The sequence below is a fragment of the Leptopilina boulardi genome, unplaced genomic scaffold, assembly GCF_019393585.1.
Source record: "Leptopilina boulardi isolate dan_hultmark-lab unplaced genomic scaffold, ZJU_Lbou_2.1 LbouV2_139, whole genome shotgun sequence".
NCBI classification, from domain to species: Eukaryota; Metazoa; Arthropoda; class Insecta; order Hymenoptera; family Figitidae; genus Leptopilina; species Leptopilina boulardi.
In genome coordinates this window covers 63,822-82,432 of record NW_026137684.1, presented here as the reverse complement: position 1 = coordinate 82,432, position 18,611 = coordinate 63,822, and the positions used below count along the sequence as shown (strand labels likewise).

General features: G+C 32.8%; 2 protein-coding genes across 2 annotated transcripts; both read right to left on the bottom strand.

Annotated features, from left to right (window-relative positions):
- Window positions 1–5,400: 5,400 nt before the first annotated feature.
- On the bottom strand, window positions 5,401–6,627 carry LOC127291527 (uncharacterized). Its single transcript, XM_051320712.1, has one exon. It carries the CDS (start codon window positions 6,625–6,627, stop codon window positions 5,401–5,403), a length of 1,227 nt encoding a protein of 408 aa, XP_051176669.1.
- A 3,930-nt stretch (window positions 6,628–10,557) lies between these two features.
- On the bottom strand, window positions 10,558–14,646 carry LOC127291526 (uncharacterized). The gene is made up of 7 exons (XM_051320711.1): window positions 14,592–14,646; window positions 13,096–14,360; window positions 12,878–13,053; window positions 11,868–12,687; window positions 11,479–11,744; window positions 11,017–11,424; window positions 10,558–10,567 (listed from the first exon to the last, which is right to left on the bottom strand). The coding sequence occupies exons 1-7, from the start codon at window positions 14,644–14,646 to the stop codon at window positions 10,558–10,560; spliced, it is 3,000 nt and encodes a 999-aa protein (XP_051176668.1).
- Between the last annotated feature and the right edge of the window lie 3,965 nt (window positions 14,647–18,611).

The following is an 18,611-nucleotide window of genomic DNA, read 5'->3' as shown; positions in this document are numbered from 1 at the left end:
AGTGAAACGACTTTCATAAACATATTGTGTATAGACCTTAATGAAATCGCGATACAGATATGACAAGTCAACAAACCTTAATGTATTAACTTTCCTGAACGTATTGTGCGTAGACTTTAATAGTCACGATCGAGGAAGCCATTTTACCAATAAGTGTAAATAATCTAACGACATTTTTGAAACTATAATTTTGTTTTACATAAAACCTGGAAGAATTTTATTAAAGATGGTGAGTATTTTTTATAGTTTTTATATTATAGATGTGTTTATATATATGCATAAGGTAAACAAATTTTGTTTAGAATCCAAATTTTGTGAAATGCGATCAGCCGGTTGCACCAATCAACTCAATATATTCTGTGTGCAATTGGTGCCAACTAATTTATGCTGACGATCCGAGGGTAAGAAAAGCGGAAAGAATTCCAATGGAATTAAAGTATGTAAGTTTTCCAACACCGGTGACACTACAGGTAAGAAAAATAAGAAATATCTAAACTGTGACATCAATTCTAACCTCACATTTGACAAAATAAAAACATCGATTTAATTTAAATACTTAAATTAATATTTCATAAAATTTTATTGGCTTGTTACATTATTTAAATGATATATTATAAAAATCTTAAATATTTATGTTTTCTTTCAGAATACAGCTGAAGTAGATGTTAACCAAAATAAAGTTCCACAAGTACAAGAGGAACAAAATATAGATGAAAAACAATCACAACTGGAACAAAAAATATATATAGAAGAGAAACAGCAACAATTGGAAAAAAATAACATTACAACAGAAGCAGTAAAATTAACTTGACGACGACGTCCTACAAGGTGGGATACACCACATACAATAAAAGGAATGGACCACAAACAAAACTGACTAATTTGAAAAGATGTGACACACCACAAATACCTAAAATGCTTTTTCATACAATGTGCGATGCAACACAGATGAAAGAATCTAAAATTGAAGAAAAACAAGCAGATCTAAACAAACAGAAAACTCAATATGAACCAGTAATTTTTAACAGCCTACAAAATACTCAGGAGGAAATACTTGACAATATATTGGATGAAAGCCTGGAAATGCAAACAGAATATTTCACACATCATAATTTACAAGACAGTCAAAAAAATATAAATGATACAGATATTTTCAATTTAGATATTCCCTACGAACCGGAGTTTGTATTTACTGAACCAAAAACATATGATGAAAATTTAAAGAAATTTTTAAATTCATCGCGAAGAAAGCAGGACAACAATTACTAAAGTGGTGACAGAAAACAAGAGTTTTCCTTAGCATGTAAGTTAAGAGTATATTTTGGAATAGAAAGCTTTGGAGCCATTTTAGGACAATTTTTAATTCTTTTCTCGATAGGAGGCATTTCGTTTCATCCCCATAGAGCCCTGAGAACAATATTTACGTCTGCAAATAGCGCGTGTCCATTGTTTTGGGGTGATCCACGACTGGAACCAAAAAGGTAACAAAATCTAGTGGTGGATCAGTCCTACTTTTAGCCTGTTGACGCATTGTTTTATTGAAAATTTTATGAGTTAAATTTTAGTTAACACTAATTCAAATGTTTATTAATTGTTAACACCTGATTTCAAATTGTTAAATTTTTGTTGAATTAAAATACCCAGAATTAATAAATGTTATTTATCATTGAAACTGAAGCTTTAAGAGTTTCTATTTATTTATTACCAAAAATTCTAATAAAAAGATGATTAATTAACATTTAGTCACATTATACCTATAGAAATGAAAGAGGAGGGGATATGGATAGGAAAGTGAATTTGAAAATCTGTCCGTAAAGCCTTATAAAAGTTGCAAAACGTCTCAGTCTCGTAATTTTGAAATGCAATGTTATTTAGTATGATTTTTTAAGTGATCCACCACTGGAGCAATCTATAACCATGACTGGTGCAAACAGTGATCCAGAATAGGATCATTGACAAATTATCTTTGATGGAGCATTAAAGTAAACGCAGGTGTCAAAATCAAGTCTAACCTTGAAGGAAATGTCTATTGGAACTATCTAGTCCATAATACTATAAAGAATAACCTCGAATTTGTCTAAAAGCAACCTATACAGAACTTCAAAGTCAAAATAAGAAAGTTAAGGGGCTTAACTGATCCACCACTGGTGCAGTTACCCTATTCGTTCGTTTAAAAAAGATATATTTAAACAGAGATGAAAGATAAGCGTGATTGGAGTTGTGTCCTATTGGGTGGTGACTGCAAAGAAAGGGATAAACAACAGTGGTGGGAAGAGCTCACATTAAAAGCGTTGTGCTGACTTACGAGAGTCATCATTTCTCTCACGTTATTACATGAGAACGTTTCAGGTTTGAACAATACATGTGAATTTTTTTTTCTAGTTTTGAAAATTATTTTCCAATCCTCACTTTCATGTTATATATTATTCACATTTTTTCCATCTTTATTATTATTATTTCTTCCCAACTTTTTTTTTCATTACTTACGTTTTTTTTTCTTTATTCATTACTTTCATAATTCCAGCTTTTTTTTCTTAACTTCCAGGTTGTTTTATTTTCCATTTTTTTCTTTGGTTCCAGGTTATTTCATTTTTTCATTGCTTTTAGGTTATTTTTTTTTCAATACTTTCAGGTATTTTATTATTATTTTTTTCTTTACTTTTAGATATTTTCTTTTTCATTTTTTACTTTACTTTTAGGTTATTTTATTTTTAATTTTTTTTTTCGTTACATTCAGGTATTTTATTATTATTTTTTTTCTTTACTTTCAGATATTTTCTTTTTCATTTTTTTTCCTTTACTTTCAGAAATTTTCTTTTTCTCTTTACTTTCAGGTATTTTATTTTTTTAATTTTTTTAAAATTTACTTTCAGGTTTATTTTAATTTTTTTATGCAATCTACAATTTCAGGTTATTTTCATTTATTCTTTCTTTGGAGGTTATTTTTCTCTTTCATTCTTTCTACTGTTCTTTACTTTTAGGTTATTTTTTGTATCTTTCTTCCATCTCTCTTTTCATTTTTTTCTTCCTTCTTAGTAGATTTTTGTATTATATAAATTAATAATTAATTTCATTTATTTAAGATTTAAAAAAAAAATTTAATTTTTTAGAATAAGAAAAAATGGACGATCTCCAAAATGGCAACACCGACGAGCAGGTCATATTAAATATTACAATTTATGACAGTGAAGCCTATGACAGTGAAGCGTCCACTGTCATTATCAGTAGTGATGATGAGGATAATAGTGATGAGGACATATTAATTATTAACATCAGTGATGAGGAGGTAATTTTTATTCTTTTATAATTAAATAGTAATATAATTAAAATAGTAATGTAAATTAAAATGTCATTAATTTATATTTAGGTTTCAGAATTAATGGTGATGATTTCTGATGTGGATAATGGTGATGATGATGATGATGAATTATCAGAATCCAGCACTCCTCCTCCAACTTACACTGATTCATCGCCACAATCATCGTTTGACTCGGATGCCGATTTTTTCCCTGACATTTCCCACAATCTAAGGAGAAGAAATGAAAATGATGAAAAAAGGAGAAAAATTGAAAAAGAAAAAAAAATCATTAATAATAATAATAATAATAATTAATTTAATAAAACTCTTTTTAAATCTTTTTATACCTTTACATTTATACTGCTTTACAGGGTTAGATTTCATCATCAGAGAAATGGATGCATACATAAGTAAATGTGAGATGCGCACGCAGATTATTTCTGGATTGGAACCAATAGGGGTGAGGTTGCGTGCGCAAGTTGTAAGTTGCTTCCGAGTGGGGGAAATGGCTATATAAGGTAGTTCACATTCAAAAATATTACTTCTGTTTCAGAATCAAACCTTAAGCATCAAATAGAAGTAAGCATTCTTTTTTATTTTTTTAGAGTTCCTTTTATTTTTCAGCGTCTCTTTTATTTCAGAATTCCTTTTATTTTTCAGCGTCTCTTTTATTTCAGAATTTCTTTTATTTTCAGCATTTCTTTAATTTTCAGGATTCCATTTTTTTTATTTTAGAATTCTTTTTTCAGCATTCCGTTTTTTTTTATTTTCACAATTTTTTATTTTACAGCGCTCTCTTTTCAGAATTTCTTTTATTTTACAGCGTTCTCCTTTCTGAATTTCTTTTATTTATTCAGGATTTTTTTTCTTTTTTCTGCAGCGTTCCTTATTTTTATTTTTCAGCGTTCCTTTTTTTCAGGATACCGTTTTTTATTTTACAGCGTTCATTGTTTTCAGAATTCCTTTTTTTCAGTATTCCGTTTTTTTATTTTTACAATTCCTTTTATTTTACAGCGTTCTTTTTTCAGAATTACTTATAATTTTTTAGGATTTTTTAAAATTATTCTTCAGCGTTCTTTTTGTTTTCAGCATTCCTTTTTTCTTCAAATACCTTTTTATTTTCAACATTCTTTTCTTTCAGAATTCTTTTTATTTTTTCAGTAATTTTGAGCATTTTATTTTCAACAATTTTTTTTTCAATTTTTATTTCAGTATTTCTTTCAGCATTTATTTTCAGATATACCTCTTTTCTATTTTAAGAGCATTTAAAGTATCCGACGTTTATTTTTTTTTAAATATTATATATTTTGTTTTTTATCTTTCTGTTCAAGGTTTGTTTTCGACAACTATAAAAGAATGGATTTAGAAAAAGTAAATGCTGTTGGACGCATGGAAGCTACCTTACCAACAAAGCCACTTTCCGAATTGGTTCCCAAGGGTCGCTACATGGTTAATAAATTAACCAAAGTACAAACAAGATTCGGAGGAAGGATTATGACAGAAATAGATAATGAATTTATCACTTTTCTACCAGCCAGATTTGTGAAACTCTTCGAGGATGAGTCGAATACCTTGGAGATGATGCAAGAAGCTGCAAGTTTAAACAAGTTATACATGAAGTACTTGGGAGGACCATACAACGCCATGGAATTCAAATTTAAATAAATGATAGTGAATTTTTTAATTATTGATGTTTATAAAATATGAATTTTCACATCAATAAAAAAAAATATATTTATCTATAAATTGGTTTTAAAATTATTATTTGTAGAATTGGACAAAGTTCATCGTATAAAACGTCTCCAGCTGACCAATGAATTCCATGGTAATTATGTGTAAGCCAAAGATTTTCACTTTTATAGCGTCCTGGCAATGAATTCCAATTACACGGAGGTTCAAATAGGTAGACGATTGGTTGAGCATCAGCCTGAAGTGGAAGTATTGCCAATTCTTTAAAGACAAAGTCATTGTAGGGTCTTTTAAAACCTTGAACGTCTACGATGAACTCCATCCTGAAACAGAAAATGAATTTCTCGCCGAAAGTACTGCATTTATAGCCCAATTATACCCCCACCAACACTTTTTAGATTACCCCCTCTCCTCTATAGCAACTTTTTAACGACGCCGCTGATTGGTTTATATTGTACAACGCGATCATGGATGATTAGGCAATATGCAGTAGTCTCAGCCGGCATGTTATATCCTGATTCAAATTCTAATCGTACAACTACTGATGCCTGTTTCAAAAACTCATTTTGTTTTGAACAATCCATAACAATTAAAGGAAATAATTGTTTAAAAATATTCTTTGTTAATATAGGTTTTGAATCTTTTCCATAGTAAGAAGTTTGAAAATTAGCATACATTTCATAAAGTAAAGCATACTGATTTTGATCAAAGTTTAGATTCAAATTACCATAAGGATAATACTGAGAGTTTAAAAAGAGTTTTACGTTTGTAATATTACAATGATCAAAATGACAAGCATATTTTTTTCGTTTATCTTTTCTCGCTGTTTGAAATCCAACAATTACATATCGTGGTTTTTCCAATTGGGTGGAAGTTTTGATTTGCCATAGGACTTTTGAACTTCTAGGAACTAAAGGATATTCATACATTTCCCATGATCGAAAACTTATTGAAATTAAGGGGTCTTTTTCGATGAATTTCAATAATTTTATTTTATTATTATCAGCAGGTAAAACATATGGAATCATCCATTCTAGTTTATTGATGAAAATTTTAAATTCTTCATCAGCTCCTTGTCCTGTTTGAATTATAGCATTAGTGTCATTACGCGCTCTTGTAAAAACAAGTTCATGTTTGGCGTTCATAAGAATTTTCTTATAATCCTCGGCAAAGCCAAAAATCATGCTCAGTGGAATTGTAACATCAAAATATCCATTTTCTAAAGTTATTCTTGCATCAGCTTCAATTTTTGAAAACCCTGCATTTTCTATAAGATTCAGCTGCGGTGGAGTTAGAGATACTAAACTTTTCATAATAGTTGTATGTCCAACGTATTTGCATCGATCAATCTCGATACCATTTAATTCATACCGAACTTCATCAAATAAAAAACATATTGCATTGCTAGTCAAGTGTACGTTTTCCGTAACAGCAATGCCATCATTTTTAGTCAATTTTCCAAATATGTGCAATGAATTTTTACTCCGTAAAATACATAAATCTTGATGTTGAACTGGAATCCGAATTTCATCACTATTGTTAAAAGATGATGAAGCATATGGTTGATGAGCATGAATTTCATAATGAGCTATGGACTCATCAAAATTCACTGCTGCTGGAATGTTGAGAATTTCGTCCATTTTTATTGCAACAACACCCAAAAAATATATAGATTATTTGTCTTGGCGTTTTCCTTGTGGTATGACTTTTAGGCCTAGGTTTTTCAAGAATAGGTGATTCTGAGGTGTTAATGCCTTGTGAGACAAGTTTAGACTGATTTTTCTTTGGCATGTTGGCTGACTTTTATAGCTTCCACCACCAACTTTTTGATTATAAACGATTCCCATTATATTGATTTTATATGCAATCGAATTGTTATAGTTTCTCCTCGAAAATTAATCAAATCACCATCCTGATCAACAATGCGGAGTTGAATATTATGTATTGTTTTGACCACAATCGGAAGGTAAATGACGTGTGCCGGCACTTCCACAATCTTATATCCTGGTGGAACGCTTGGAAAGAATTCATGGATGGTGTGAACTTTTTGATTATTTATATACGCTCCAGATGTAATGTTACACTCAATTCTACTTGAATTTACCTTGAGAATAGCTACAGGTAAATCAGATGTATGTGTTTCATTAGGTGATAATTTTCGGGGTGTAAATCCCAATAATTCACCAATTGAATCTTCATGTTTAAAATCAATGGGTAAATTTGATTCAACTAAACTGCGTAATGTATTGTTATTAGATCTGTTGGTGGAGGAAGGTTCCCAAAACTATCAAAATACATTGTTTTATTATTACATTTTTTATATGCTACCCAGTGAGTCCCAAGGCCTTCTTTATTATCTAAATTAATTATTCCTGACTCATGTCGATAAGGTCCTTTAAATCGTAGTTCATTTCGCATAAAAACTCCACGAAAATGTGGTATTTTTACAGTTTTGGCATACTTCATCAGATCAAAATCAGTTAGTGGACGGCGAGGTAGCTTCAATGCAAGTTTTTTTTCTTCTTTGATGTTCGTTTCTTTTTCTTCGCCACTCCTTTCCCTTGAATAAAGGGTGTAATATGCAGACCAAGTCCTTGTCGGTATGGTTTCAAATGTAATCCTTTTCCAAGTGATATTTCCTCCATTGCTTTATTGTGACGGTGACCTTCAGCCAATTGTTCCTTAGCTGTTTTAGATTTATTTACAGCTTTTATTATTCCCGAAGCTCCACCAGCAAGAGCTCCCAATGCACTTAGTCCAGCAAAAATTGGAACTAGTGGTGAAATACCACCAACTTTAGTAGGTACGGGAAGAATGCGTGGTGATAAGATTTTTGATCTTCCTCCAGCATTCTTTATTGCTTTTCTTGCACCTATCAAAGCAGCTCTAATGGATTCTCCAGCAGTATGACTAGGCATCATATTTTTTCTGGCAGCATTAACAACTCTTCTTAGTGCAACTTTCTTTTTCTTACACATGGTTTTTCTTTTCTTCTTAATTGAAGTCTTCTTCTTCCTCTTCATTCCCATACCTAATTTTGATTTAGCTTTCATTGTTCCAGATATTGCTAAAGCTGATGCCTTTTCACTTATAGTAGAATCTCTAGCCGTAACACGTTCCCACGCCTTTTCAGCTAATACTTTATCTGCTTTGTTCCTTTCTTTAATATTTTCTCGATTTTGTGAATAAGCAATGTCATGTGATTTGCATGCAGCGTCTAATGGATTAATTCCTTGATCACCTCGAGATAATCGCTTTGCCAACTTTGTACCAGGTCCACAAAATTGGTAACCAGGTAAATGTAACTCAAATGGTAAATTAGTGATAATACGGTTGAATAAGCCCTTACCTCGACGGTGACCTTTTTTTCTACGTTCTGATGCAAAATCATATCACGATGGTACATGTGGGACTGACTAACAGACTGTAAATGTCTGGTATTTATAGTTTTTAGGGCAGTTACTATCAAGATGCAGTTTACTAAACAACCTGTGACACTCCCAGTCACAAGTATTGACGTTGAAACTAATGAAAAAAAGAATAAACGTCATGGCACTTTATTTTCAGACAGTATTCGAGCTGTACTTTGTGGTCCCTCGAATTGTGGCAAAACAAACGCACTTCTCTCTTTAATCATACATCCGAATGGTTTAAGTTTTGAAAATATTTACCTATACTCTAAATCTCTTCAACAACCAAAGTATAAATTTTTAGAAAATGTAATCAATAACGTGAATGGAATTGAATACTTTCCATTTAGTGAACATGAAGAAGTAGTATCACCAAAAGATGCTAAACCAAATTCAATTTTTATTTTTGATGATATTGCTTATGAAAAGCAAGACAATGTTAGAGCTTTCTTTTGCATGGGTAGGCATGTAAACGTCGACAGCTACAATAAGTTCAGGTGATTTGGAAAATTATAAAGAAATTCTCAATGCTACAAATGCATATCGAAAAAATTACATGCCAACTGCACCTGTAAACATAACTAGAAATTCTAAATACACTAATATTATTTCAAAGCTTATCAAAAGTACACCAAAAAGAGGTGGTGGTGTTTTAAAGAAGAAGAAAAAAAAAGCATAAAAATATATTACCTCAATTTATGTTTGCAAACAAACAATTTAATCCAGATTACATCTATTGGGATGATCCAAACGAACTTGTCGACCGTTTACGACTACTCATAGCATCACAGCAAGCTGGTAATCCAAGTCATAAGAATGAGATTATGTCAATCATAGAAGAACTTCGTGAACCGAGAATAATATATTAAGAGAGAGCAGAAAGAAGAAGTGCTTAGTATTACAATGAGTGTTGACGTGTTTGGACATTCGTTAACACGACTTGTTACCTCTACAAGTCGTGGACGTCCTGGGCCTTCTGGAGTTGGATTTAAGGTTACTGCAAGTGGAGACTACGATATTGTTAATAAAAGACTTTGTAACGTTCAAGACGCTGAAGATTTGCATGATGCAGTAAATTTGCGACTTGTACAACAAATTGTTAAAAACGAGATAAAACGAGATGATTTGAATATTTTAATACAAGTTGTTGAAGATAGAGTTAACGAAAAACTAAAACGATTTGAATCCAAACAGAATATTATAATTAAGGAAACTACATTTACTCAAAATGATGATGAATGATAAAAAGTTAACAGTTGTAACTGAACTGCATAAACAAGCGAGAAGGAATTATCCTCGTCGTAAAGTTCTAATGCGTGGTATAGATGAAACCTGGTAAGCAGATTTAATAGAAATGATTCCTTACTCCTATTCCAATAAAGGATTCAAGTACATGCTAACAATTATAGACATATTTTCAAAATATGCCTGGGCTATGCCTGTTAAAAGTAAAAGTGGAAAAGATATTTCTTTAGCCATGAAATTAATTTTAAAAGGAGGACGTATTCCAAAAAATTTGCATACTGATAGAGGTAAAGAATTTTACAACTCTGAATTTCAGAGTTTAATGCAAGAATTCAATATTAATCTCTATTCAACTTATAGTAATTTGAAAGCATCTATTGTTGAAAGATTTAACCGCAATCTTAAGAATAATATGTGGCCTCAATTCAATTTGCAAGGTAATTATAAATGGATAAATCTTTTACCAACTCTTATATCACAGTACAATAATAAAAAACATCGTACTATTGGTATGAAACCTAAAGATGTCACCGTAGAAGATACAAGAGAGCTCATTAGACGAATCCGTAAACTGAGAAGAATTCCTTTACGAAGACCAAAATTCAAAGTTGGAGATAGAGTTCGAGTCAGCAAAAATAAAAGTATTTTTGAAAAAGGATATACTCCGAACTGGTCAACGGAAATATTCACTGTGAATCAAGTTAAACGTACAAAACCAGTTACATACAAACTTACGGATTACCAAAATCAATCTATCGAAGGTGGTTTCTATGAGGAAGAACTTTTAAAAGTCAAATATTCAGATGTTTACCTTGTAGAAAAAGTTCTCAAGACTCGTGGTAATAAAGTCTATGTGAAATGGCTTGGATTCGATAACTCTCACAATACTTGGATAAAAAAATCTGACATGTAATTTCAAGTTAATCTAAAGTTAAAATAAGTTAAAGTAACGTTAAAGAAAGTTAAAAAAGATTTTAAAAAGTTAAAAATAGTTAAACTAAAGTTAAAATAAGTTAAAATAATGTTAAAATAATGTTAAAATAATGTTAAAAAAAGTTAAAATAAGTTAAAAAAAGTTAAAATAAGTTTTAAAAAAAGTTAAAATATGTTAAAAAAGTTAAAACAATGTTAAAAAAAGTTAAAATAATTTAAAAAAAAGTTAAAATAAATTAAAATTAGTAATGTAACTAGGTTAAGGTGTTTTGAATAAAAAAAACATAAAATATAATGTACATCTTTTATTAAAAGGAACCCTTTCTTTTTCCGACAAATTTTTTTTTTATATATATTTACATTGGCATATCATCATTATCAATTTTTACAATTTTATAATGTCCCCATACAAGGGTGTCTGTACTGTTGGTCAATAGATACCTCTTATCGTCATAAGGACTCAATGCAATTTTTGTTTGTTTTAATGTTTGAACATTCTGCAGTTTTGATCTAATAGAATACTGGATTCTAGATTGAATTTCAATATTTTGCAGGCAATATACATAGTCATCAAAAACAATATTTTTCTTAACAACTCCAGCTTTTACACCTTTGGCCTTCTTTATGAAATCTTTCTCTTCAACCCGGACGCTGTACATTTTGCTCCGCAAACCAACAAATTCAGTGACAATTTTGCCACAGCACTCATCTTTCATAAGTCCTAAAATTTTTTTGTTGGCTTGCGGAATACCGTAAACGTTATTAATCGGATAATCTGAAGTATCAAACATGTGAATATCTGCTTTCATATCTTCATAAATGTTTGAGCATTTAATTTCATAAATAAGGCTGTCGGTGTCGGTGTACAATAATTTCAATTTTTTTTCGTCATACTTTTTTAACATATAATTATAATGAAAATCGTAGATTAATGTTTTGGAAACATCCAAGACTGCTAAGCCGACATAGAGAGGCTTGTTCATTAAAACCTCCATTTTTCTAAGTTCAACAGCAACTAAATTATCATTAAAAATTGATCTGCTGTAAAAGTTAGGCTTTGCGATTAAAGCTTCAGCTCCATATCTACCCTCCCACTTTGTAACGAGTTTAATATCAACGTGTTTTCGCACGTTCTCCATTGTTTTACCGAATACTGCGTTGTTCATCAACTTAAATAAATTCTTTTCGAATTAATTGTTTGCATTTGTCCTCTGCATGGTATTAAAATCAATATAACTTTTTAACCACATTGATTGTTTGAATTTTAAAACGCGATGAATTTTAACTAATACCAGACCGCTGGCAATAGCTTGTTTTAAAGCACGGTAATGGAGAACGTGCTTTCGTTTAGGTAGGAGGGTAGTTAGAAGTTTTTGTTCTTTTGATCCTGGTGGCTTCGAGCGTTCAAGGCAAAACGGAAAATCACTATGTTTTTCATGAAGTTCATCGGGATAATCTAAGTCAACTTCCAAAATGTATTCAATTGGTGCATCATCATCAAGAACGTTAAAATCAAAATTATTATCGACATTTTCTACCCACTCGAAACCACCATATGGAAGTGACTGAATTATAGCCCAACCATACAAGTTGTTTGCGTCAAAGTATACGATATAAGATGTTTCCTCATTCTCATTGTAATGTTCCATATAAGGATTATTCGCTTTAGCGTAACGATTACAACACTGACTCACCCCACCCCTTATTCCACGTTCAATGAACATCACCATATCAATGTCTGTGAGGAGTTCTAATTTTATATTCGTATACCTTAACATAGCATCCCATGTGAGTCCAGGCGTTGTATAATAATGCGCTGGATCAAGACCGTATGCTAATAAACACTGATTTCGGAAATTTTCGAAAATATCCGCGAGTAACAATATATCAGTTGGCATGTATAAATAAACATAATCACCGAGATTTTTACAATTAAACTCACTCCACACTTTTTGCGCATGTACATAATCTTCATCGGAAATATTTGAATCGTTTAAAGTGCTATAAAAATTTTCTTTACGTGGTAATTGAGTCTCATCGAGTTTTTCCCTCGAGTCAATGTACTCGTAAGGAAAAACTCCTTTTCGCGTTAACAATTGAATTTTGTCGTCGCTGTAATTAGAAAAAACAGAATTAACAATTTTATATTCGTTGAGATAAGATGCTAATTTGTCCAATGATGATGCCATAAATTTAAATGAATCTATGAATCGAAACTTGACAAAACTATTTTTAATATTTTTTTATTCATTTTTTTATACTTTTCTTTGTTTATTGGAAGTAAGTCAATTCACCTTCAAACTCGGTAGCTATAGCTTTGATAATAAAATGCGCGTCGTAACCACTAAGATTATGAAAAACAACAGGTATGACCTGAGATTCATGATAATTAATGTTACAATCGCGATGAGCTGCTCCACGATACTTCCCTGTTAGATGACAATGGTCTCTTACTTTTACATCCCCATGTGCGATTTTCTTTTTACAAATATGACATGTTTTGTCATTTTTAAAATTTACCAACTGCTGTGCACTTAGTACTTCCATGGGCACTGGATTTTTAAACCGCGCATCAACATTGTCAGCCAAATCCTTTAATTCCTTTGAAAACCATTTAGCCGGATCATCTTCATCTTTTGGAGTAGCTTTATATACAGAGAGTGAATCGTTAAAACCACATTTTAAGTAATAGCCAATACTAAGTGTTTTGTGATTTTGAAAAACTTCTGTATTGCTTGCTTCTTGTGGTCTTTCTGCTGGAATCAAAAGGCTCTCACTATCTGCGTAAATAATAAATGGCACACGCTCTTTGTTTTGAAAGTTTTTAAATTCAAGAAAATTTTTTCCTGGTACTGGTTGTCTAATTCTGGTATCATTCATCTTCCTACAATTTTCTTCATGTTCAGTTAGCTTCAATTCTTCTCCAAAATAATGTAAGCAACGGTCACAAATGTATTTCTTGGTTTTATGCTTTGATAATTGTGTGCTTACCAGCTTAGACAAGTCCTTAATCCATACATAGTGCCAGTTAAATGCGATAATAAGTATATTTTCGTTTTCTTCTTCCTCAACTTTATTTTCATCGATGTAATGGTCTTCAATTCGTAATAGATTAACGTGATTTAATCTCTTTTGTGATGTAAGATGTAAAGGTGAAACTGTAAATTTGTTACTTCTTTTAATTAGACCATATACGTTAACTGAAATGTTGTTTAACATTTCAAATTTTGAAATGTTATTAAGCGCAACAGGAAATTCAATTCCGGTAAAGTTAAGTGTATCCTGAAACTGTCTGTATTTTGCAACTCGATCCGAATGTTTTTCAATTGGATGTAAGGCTGACAAGATTGACCATTTAAAACATTGGTTATCTGTATTGTGAATATTAATGCATGCTTGCTTGCTTTTAATAGCAGATGGTAAATCAATGTAAGAACTTGCATGCATGGGGTTGTACATGTTAATGTTAACTTCTAATCTTTGAATAGATTGAAGTTTCCAATTAGAATCTTTCTCTTGAAAATCTTCCATTCTTTTCAAAGTCACTTGTTTAACATTAACGTTATACCACTCATCTAAATGGGTTGTTAACAAAATTTCATCCGTTTTCGCGATAAATGTCATTAAATCATACATTTCTTCTTTACCATCAATCGATAATTTTACAAATTTCGCGCCTAACACTGTATACACTTTCAATGGACCATAATTGCTTAAAGCTTTTTCAATATTTAATTTAAACAAAACATAGGCATCATCAAGGAACTCGTTAATATCCTTGTAATCTAGATTTATAATAGCACTAGTTTATAACCGACCATGAAATGCTTCGTCAAAATCAACCCATTTCATTCTATCATTAGATATTTGCACACCCTCACCGCGTTTCATTAATGCATCAAAATGGTAACGCAAGTATTCAAGCTTTTGATTTAAATTTAAACATCTTGATTTTTGAGACGTTGACAAATCAGATCGTCGCAAAAATTTTCTGAATAAATTTCTATAGCGCTGACACTTGTTTTGCCACTCGAATGCACTAATAAGTTTCTCGTCTTCAATCATTGCCATCGTAGAGATGAGTTGACGTTCGGCGATTTTATAAAGTTATCAGATTCCTGACATACTTCATTGTAATCACCAATTTCAATTCGTTGTCGCGATTTTTTTCGATAATTTGCACTTTGGCATTTTTAAAACCTATCCTAAAGAAACCTAAGAAATAAATAAAAAAAGCTGAAAAATTAAAAAAAATTGAAATAAAAGAAACAAATGCTGAGATAAAAGAATAAAAAAAAAAAGCTGAAAAAAGACAAACACCAAAACTATACACAAACACACGATACCTAAATTTAAAAAAAGCTGAAAAAAGATTAATAAAAAAAATTAAATAAATACCTGAAGTAAAAGAAACAAATGCTGAAAAGAAAAGAATAAAAAAAACCTGAAAAAGCTAAAAAAAAGACAAACACCAAAACTATACAAACACACGGTACCTAAATTTAAAAAAAAACTGAAAAAATAAAAATAAAAAAAATTTCTGTAAAATAAGAGCTGAAAATAAAACTAAAAAAATCTGAAAAATAACCTCAAAACGATAAACCTAAAATAGAAGAGACAAACCTAGAAAAATAGAGCTGAAAATAAAAAAAATAAAAAATATCCTAAAACAAGAACTCTCCTTCGTAGAACTACTCTGCTACACCTGTGAAAAGAAGTGGCTTGAGAATTTCCCCGGCCCGCGACTTATACCCAATACCCCCACCTTTCACTGCACCCCACTACGTCAACGTCCCTTACTACTTCTCCTCAGTCGCGCGAAACTCATCTCTCCTACCTCTGAGCGCTTTGTCAAAGGCAGGGGAATCACCGGTTGAACTCGTAGAGAGTGAAGGGGAATTCGCAGACAAACTTCGCAAAACAAAGTTGTTGAAAAACCAAGGTGCGATCACTCAGCAGCAAATTAAAACATGTGCAAAATTTTTAGTGGTGGTAGCCGGTACTAAATCGGTAGGGGGATTCGGTGGGAAATTTAAAAATTAAGTGGCGCCATCTATTGGTAACAGCCCAAACTAACATGCTCAGGGAATTCGAAGGGAAATTTAAAAATTAAGTGGCGCCATCTATTGGTGGCAGCCCAAACTAACATGCTAGGGGAATTCGGAGGGAAATTTAAAAATTAAGTGGCGCCATCTATTGGTGGCAGTCCGAACTAACATGCTAGGAGAATTCGGAGGGAAATTTAAAAATTAAGTGGCGCCATCTATTGGTGGCAGCCCGAACTAACTCGGTCGATAAAGTAGATTTTTAAATTTCCAAGAGACTTTAACTTTATTGACAAAATTAAATAGCGCCATCTATTGGTGGCAGCCAGTACTAAAATGCTTGGAGAATTGAGTGGGAAACTCAAAAATCAAGTGGCGCCATCTATTAATGTCTGCCAGTACTAGAGTGCTCAGCGAATTCGGTGGGAAATTTAAAATTTAAGTGGCGCCATCTAGTGGTGGCAGCCCAAACTAACATGCTCACGGAATTCGGAGGGAAATTTAAAAATTAAGTGGCGCCATCTATTGGTGGCAGCCCAAACTATCTCGGTCGATAAAATAGATTTTTAAATTTCCAAGCGACTTTAACTGTACCGACAAAATAAAGTGGCGCCATCTAGCGGCGACCTCTGGATGTAGGGAACCAACCCCTTTCTACCTCACCGCACCTCGTCCATACCGCGAGCAGAAGTTAGAGCGCACGAATGCGCATGCGCGCGGTTGGTGGTCAACGCGACGACGATGCTAATTGTAATCGTTTAGTCTAGTCAGGGACCGTGTATGAGTTGACACGATTGTATAAGGAGAGTAATTGGCATTGCATTAAATATTAATTAAATAAATATAAAGTGCCTTATTATTTCGACACGTCTAAAGTTGGGAAACCTTCTGATTTCCTATCAAATTTCCCACATTGGTGACCCCGACGTGATAGTCGGCCACGCGGAAATAATTTTCGCCACGAGGAAGCTGCCACGAGGTTGAAGTGACGCCATTATCGATCGACACCCGAGAAGCCAAAAAAAACTTGTGCCGAGCCTTGCCACAACGACGAAAACATTACCAAAAAAAGTTTCTTTCGCATCTTTGGATATTTCGTCTACCGCCAAGTGCTTGAAAACCAGGAGGCCAACGCTTTGGGGAAAATTCCACGGAACCTGTTCCCGCCAAGCCGCCATTTTTCGGAGTGTCTACAATCTTCACAAAAATACCTCAAATTCCACTTCCTGCAGCAATCCAATTCTCACAAAGTACCAAGCAAAATATCCTGGATCCAGTCAAACCAAATCCAGTTATTTTTCTGATTTTTGCAACCTGCTAAAGTCACACACTGTTTACAGCTTACTTGATTATGTTCCTGACCTTGACGCATTCAACGACTCGACTACGCCTGCAAGGAAATTGCAATCCAGCTGAGTTCCTGAGAGTTTTTCACGAGGAACCTCCCGAAACTAAGCAGCTGTTCCAATTCCTGCAGTTAAAAAAAAATCTTGAGGACAACGCCTGTCAAATCGCCATCACCAGCACCGAGGATCAACGCCATCCCGGATCGCCGACACCGAGGGACATCTTCGTTGTAAAAAAGCGTATGATTTGATTTTTTTATTATTTTTAATTGTCAAAATTTAAAGCCATAATTATTTATTTGAAAAATTAACGTAAATTCTTTAAATTAATCGATAAAATTCACGCGCGTCTACACGTGCTCAAATGGTAGCCATTTTGAATTTTCGCAAAAAATTTTTTTTCTTTCTCAAAGTTATCAATTTACCGTAAAATATCTTATGCGAATAGACAATTTAGAAAAAAACCACCAACAGCCGATAATTAAATGACGAAAAACCGTATTTTTTTCCCCTTTTCGAAAAATCACGATCTTCAATGGCGCATGGCACAACAGATGCCTCAAGATAATTTTAATTTTATTTTTCGACAAATAAAACAATTTTAATTTATTCTAAACGAAACTCAAGCGCTTGTGACATATTATTATTAATTTTGAAATTCGCGAAATTTAACCAATAATTAATTCGACGGAAAATTGCTCGACAAGCGGAATGGGGGATTAATCCATCTATTGTCCCTATAATTTTTTTAAAATTAATTAAATAATTAACGGTTACACTCAGTGAATTTGCTTTAAAATATTCTTAGTGCTAATCGTTGCACTCGCGCTGGCATTTATTTTTGTGATGTCGGATGACGAATACAAAAGTCCTCAATCACAAATGACTTCACCCCCACCAAATCGAGCGGGCGACGGCCTGATCCTGAACATGGAGAACGAAGGCGAAATTATAGGCGATCCTGTCGCACGCGTGGAACCAGTAAATTACCGCGTACCAAAATTACCCGGATTTTTTCGCGCGGATCCAAACTTATGGTTTGCTCAGGCCGAGTTGATGTTCGATTATGCGCGATTTACATCGGAACGTGCCAGGGCCGGAGCAGTAGTTTCAGTATTAGATTATGAAGTCACTATGACAATTAGCGATTTAATTACCAGTGACCCACCGTGCCCCAATTTATATACGCAAATTAAAGAACGCGTTATAGCATCTTTTTCGGTTTCGTCAGAAGCGAGACTTAGACAATTACTGAAGGGAGATCTCACGGGAGACGGAAAACCCTCTCTAATTCTAAGTCGCATGCGAAATTTAAGTCAGGATAAATGCAGCGATGAAATTCTAAAAACAGTCTTTTTAGATCAATTGCCGACTACCTGTCGCGCAGCATTAGCATTATCTGAAATAACTGATTTACAAAAACTCGCCGAAGCCGCGGACCGATTCATGGAGGCAACCGGCCAATGTTCATCGTGTTCCGTATCACAAAAAACCGAAAAAGAATCTGAAACCATTTTCGATAAAATAAACAATTTAAACGCTAAAGTCGACGCGCTCACCGCACAACGCAAATCGTTTCCGCAGAAACAAAATCGATTTCGCTCTCGATCCGAACCACGATATAAAGATAATCGAAACTCAAACA